Below are 5,887 nucleotides of genomic sequence, written 5' to 3' on the forward strand. Positions count from 1 at the left end.
TTCATTTAATAATTTCTGCATTCCCCACCTCTATCATGAGGTAGGTTTTTGGTTCCACTAGTAATCGGTGTCCCTCTTTTTGGGCTAACTCTACTAGATTGTGGTCTCAGCATAGGAAAGTTCTCAAAGTTAAAGTCTAATATATTCTTTCCTCTGTCCAATATCTCTTTGTTATTGCTCCCCTTATCCCCAGCAGTCTGATGCAGTATAGCTTGCACTTCTTCTTGTTGCATTCCAGTTTTACCATCTGCAGCTTTGTGTGGTACTCCAATTCTCTTTGCTATTTCACCCATTTTTCCTTCTGCATTGTCCTATTTTTCATCTCTAACATCTTTAGCTATAGGTCCTTTTGTTCTCCATTCATATGTAACCTTCTTTGCTTCCCTTCTTCTTTGTGGTTGTATTACCCTTTGCTCCTTATTTCCTTGATGATTTTGACAGATATGACCAATAGCTTGACATTTATCACAATACACTGGCTTCCACTCATAAGCTATTGTCTGTTGGAATGCTTTCCCTCTAGGATCCATTACCTTGATCTCAGTAGGCAGAGTTTTAGTTACATTTACTTCAATCAGCATCCTTGCATATGATATCCTTGTTTGCTTAGTTGTACACTCGTCAGCAAACAAAGGCTTTCCAATTGCACTTGCAATCTTACTCAATGATCCATTTCCCCAGCAGCTCATTGGTAATTTGGGGAAAATCACCCACAATGGTATATCAGTTAGAAATTCCTTACTGATATCAAATTCTGGAGTCCAAGGTTTGAGAATGATTGGCCTGTTCCTTATAGTATGAGGTCCAGCATAGAAAATTTTGTGCATATCATCCATATTTTGAAATTTTATCACATAATAATCATCCTCGTGAAGAAACAGATCTGGTTCACCAATGTCCAGCCAGTGTTGTGCAATGTATCTTCGCATAACATTATATCCTGGGTTTTCACCCACAATATAAGCAATCAGTGCTGCACTCCACTTCTCCTCTTCTTCCTTCACATCCTGCACCTCAAGCTGCACCACTGCTTGGCCATCTATAATCTGAGGAGGTACATACTTCAAAGCCATTCCATGAGTAGCCACTCTATTTTGTTAAAACATATTTGACCACTTTTTAACCTCTTGACCTCGATCTATGGGTTTTGCCTCTGTATTTCTGTTCTGCTCATCCCTTGATCCCTTAGCTTCCTCACCCTGTGTTTTCAGAGTTTCCTTGTCAGGTTGACCAGTTTTTCCCCTTTCGTTACTATTCCATTGATTTTCCCTTCAGTTCCTTTTTCAAATTCCTTCACTCCTCGTTCCGCCGAGTTGTGAATCTGTATCTCCTTCATCTCTGAGCTAATTACTGGAGCAATTTCCACCTCTCCTTGTTCAGTTGCTACTTGTTTCTCCGCTTTCTGCATGTCCTCTACATCCTTCAATTTATTAGTAGCTAAGTTTCTAATGGTTAAGATCGGCGTCTTTGGTTGCTTTCGTGGTCTTCCTCTTCCCCTTCCTCGCCCTCAAGCCATGGCAGCCACACTCGGCGCACGTTTAGCTAACGTGAGCTGAGAGCATGGTGAAGACGGGTTTTAACTTTGAAAGTGAAGTTTTTATAATAAATTAATCATCTTTGTTAGTTAAGATGATATAATTTTGAATTCAAGTATTCTGTTTATGCAATACCATTAATTTCTAGATTAAAAAAGATTGTCGTATTTTTATCACGTTAATTACTCTATAATGATTATTTCATCTTGTAAATAATTTGTTGATAAATTTAGTTAGTTGTTCTTTCACATATGAGTTTTGACTAAAGATTTACGTGCAACGCACGTACATAATGACTAGTATTATTATAAAAGCATGAATACAATGTCGGTTTACAAAAATAACCTTATAATATTAAGCATAATAACTCATAATAAAAGGACATACCGGAATTTCAGATATTTTCCTTGTAATCCTATTAGTTTTAGGACATAACTACACGTTAGCAATCCTACATGATTAACTTTAGGAATCCTATTAGTATTATTACTTTTCGGCTGTCTAATGTATATAAAATTGAACGAAGTAAATAATTTTTAGTCATGTAGTCCTATTACTTTTGGGATATACTTTTTAAAAATTTCTATTACTAATTTAACTTGAAAACGTATTATAGTATTCTATTACTAATTTAATTTGATAATGTATTATATTATTTAAATTCATTTAGAAAAAAGGAGTGCATATATTATTATAAAAGCATAAATACAATATTAATATACCAAAATAGCCCTAAAGTATTAAACGAAAGAACTTGTAGGGAAAGAGCATAACTGCAATAACTTATTTTGTTGGACTACAATACCTTCTATACTAATTGTTAATATTTAATATTTTAATATTAATAAAAATTATCTATTAGATTCTTATTAAAAATATGTAGGAAGGTTTAACAAAATCAATTTCATTAGAATCCTCCGTATTGGTAATATATTACCACTCCATAATGTCCAATACCAAAAAAAAAAGTTTAAATATACTGCATAAAGAGTTAAAATTGAGGGGGGAAAAATACTCCCACGATAATATATTGTTATATTATATTTGAACTATTTTTCTACTCAAATAATGTTTTTTAATTAATTTTCCGTGTAATATTTAAAAATACCCAATTATTACACAACAACTAAGAAAATATTTAAGAATATAAATGTGTGAGAAAGAGAAAAAAAAAATGGTTGGTAAGAATCACTATCACTAATGATTCTACAGACATAAAAATCTAAAAGTAAATCTCATATCAATCTTTTACTCTTTGAAAATAAAATTTATGGTGGATAACATTATAACTAAGATTAAATATTCAAAATAAGAGATGAACTAATATTAAGATCTAAATCAACATAGAATAAATTAATTTTTATGTTAAAATCAAATAACTAAATCTTTGAATTAATTATTTATGTGACAACCCGGCTTGTTGTCACGTGAGTTACCGCCCCGTTTCCCCCATTTTCTGACTCCTCATATTTTATTATAAGAGTCTTGAGTGAACGAGTCGATTTGGATTGGTTTTGGATGGAAATGAGACACATAGTCTCTTTAAGGAAGGTTTGTATTGGAAAAAGTCAACCGGATGTTGACTTGTGAGTTAGAGGGCTTGGATGTGATTTCCGGTGATTTGGTTAGCTTCGGGGGATGATTTGTGACTTAGGAGTGTGATCGGAATTGGTTTTGGAGGTCCGGTGTAGAATTAGGCTTGAATTGGCGAAGTTAGTAACTTGGCGAATTCCGGCTGATGGGTGAGATTTTGATCCGAGGGTCGGAATGGAATTCCGAGAGCTGCTGTAGCTTCGTTAGGCGATTTTGGATGTGTGTGCAAAATTTCAGATCCTTCGGAGGTGTTTTGGTTGGGTTTTTGATCGAATGCGAGTTTCGGAAGATTTGGAAAAACTTAGGCTTGAATTTGATGTAATTAATGGTTTAGGTGTTATTTGTGGTGTTTTGATGATTCGGCGAGTTTGAATAAGGTGTTGGTTCATGTTTGTGCTTTTGGTTGAGGTCCCAGGGGCCTCGGGGTGATTTCGGATGGCTATCAGGATGAATTTTGGACTTATGAGACTGCTGGTATGTCTGGTTTCTGGTATTTCCGCATCTGCGGAAAGGGAGCCGCAGATGCAGTTGCGCAGGTGCGGAAGGAGGGTCGCAGGTGCGGTCACTTGGCTTGAATGGAAGATAGCGCAGATGCGGAATGGGAGCCGCATCTGCGAGACCGCAGATGCGGTAGATTGGTCGCAGAAGCGAAGTGGCGTGGCCTTGGAATTTCCGTAGGAGCGGACAGGTATTCGGAGAAGCGGAATTCGCAAATGCGGAGAGTGGACCGCAGAAGCGGTCGTGGAGTTAAATGAAGATCCACAGAAGCGGGAGTATAACCGCAGAAGCGGTGGCCGGAAATGCGGTAAAGGAACCGCAGATGCGAAAATCTCTGTTCACAGAAGGGTTTTAAAGCTCATTTTGTTCCGCGAGCTTAAGTCCATTTCCACCATTTTTGATCGACCTTGAGAGCTCTTGGACGGAATTTGAAGGGGATTTTGACTAGGTGTGATTGGAGGTGAGTTCCTTGGCCTAAATACATGAATTTATGGTAGAATTAAGGAAATTTGTGGAAATTCATCAAAAGAAGGTAAAGCTAGGGCTTGGGAATTTGATATTTCAAAATGGAATTTGAGGGGTCAAATGGACTCCGATTTTGGTAAATTTGATATGTGTAGACTCGTGGTGAGATAAGGAATCTGGTGATGTTAATTTTCTGATTTTTTGAGAAGTGGGCCCGGGGCTCGGGTTTTGCCAACTTCGTGAATTTCGATGTTTTTCGAGTCTTTTCGATTGGGTTATACTCCCTTAGCCTATTGTAACGTCGTTTTGGCCAGATTCGACGCGCGAGGAAGTTGATTTGCGAGGCAAGGGCATAGCGAGCTTGGACTTTGGCCAGCTTGAGGTGAGTAATGGTTATAAATGATGTCCTGAGGGTTTGAAACCCCAGATTTGCACACGTAGTGCTATGTTGAGGTGAGACACACGCAGCATGATGAGCGTGGGGTCCATTACTGCTGGGGATTTGGACTTGGTCCATCCCGATTGATGATTCTATTGTATTTTTACTGAGACTTAATTAATATAATTATAGTTTGAGCTAGTTGCCATGTTTGGGGTCTTGTGCCAACCTGTAGAACCCTTAGGGGCATTTGTGCTGATTAACCTCACTTTACTTGGTAAAAATCATACCCTTAGTCATGTTTCTATTCCTCGATCCTCTTCTCGTAATCGAGGGCCCGCTTCAACTCGGCTTGGGCATCAGCAGCGTCCTTCATACGAATCGCCATCTCCTGATCAGCCTTGGTTCGACTTAATGCTGCTTCAACCCGCGCATTGATTATCTCAGCCCTGATCTTCGAGAGATCAGACTCAAGCTTCCCGATCATATCCTCTTGGACCGTAGCATTGTCACCAGACAAGTGGAGTTGGGCCTCGAAGGCGGGAACCTTGGCCAAGGCGCCCCTCTCCTCTAAAGCTTGAGCCTGCGCCTGAGCCCTCAATTCGCCACAAGCATTCCTGGCGCAGTCGGGTTCGCCCTTAAGGTAATCCCAGGCCTCCGTCTTTTTCTGCTAAGATAGGCAAGAGGGTTAACCATAAGGGTTAAAGAGAGCAAAGCATATACTACGGAAGGATACCTGCTCCATCAAATAGATCTTGTAATTCGAGCTCCGACGCACCTCATATCGCTAGTGCATCAACTCAACCTCCTTCTCCTTGCTAAGAAGCCTAAGGGACTCGCCCTCGTCCAGAGCTTTACGAAGCTTGGCCCCATGACGGAGCAGCTCATACCTAAGCCTACCAAAGGCCTGCAAAAGAACAACTCAATAAAGAAAGGAAGATGTAAAACGCAGAAGGACTACGCCGAGACTCACCATAAAGTGAAGCCGGCGAACTTCCTCGAAGGTAGAGCACACTCCTGTTGATCCTGCCTCTTCGGCCCAGGAGAACCAACCTCGGGCAAAGCATATTCACTCGGAGGAACCACCGCCCCGGAATCAAACACTTCGAGAACATCAGGCTCGGGCGATGTTCTCTCCTCGAAGACGCGGGCCCGTTGAGCCCCATTAAGAGCTCCACCACACTGTGGATGCAAATCCCATTTATCGCCATCGTCCCTCAGCTCGGAGGCCGACGACTCCTTCCACCCTCCGGAAGAACACTGCCACGCCCCAAGGGACCGCTCGATACCTACAACGGCAAAACCGGTACAAAAGAAAGAGGAAAATATCATCTTAAATACATGAAGGCCAAGGTAGGAGTAGCCTACGCGCATACCTGGGTATTTCTGTTCCCATCTGCCACGGGACACAGCTTGC

At 40.4% G+C, this 5,887-nt stretch overlaps 1 protein-coding gene across 1 annotated transcript; it reads right to left on the reverse strand.

Annotated features, from left to right (window-relative positions):
* Nucleotides 1–311: 311 nt before the first annotated feature.
* On the reverse strand, nucleotides 312–1,073 carry LOC109205988. The gene has a single exon (XM_019368756.1). The coding sequence runs from the start codon at nucleotides 1,071–1,073 to the stop codon at nucleotides 312–314; it is 762 nt and encodes a 253-aa protein (XP_019224301.1).
* Nucleotides 1,074–5,887: the final 4,814 nt, after the last annotated feature.

Source organism: Nicotiana attenuata, unplaced genomic scaffold (genome assembly GCF_001879085.1).
Source record: "Nicotiana attenuata strain UT unplaced genomic scaffold, NIATTr2, whole genome shotgun sequence".
Taxonomy (NCBI): Eukaryota; Viridiplantae; Streptophyta; class Magnoliopsida; order Solanales; family Solanaceae; genus Nicotiana; species Nicotiana attenuata.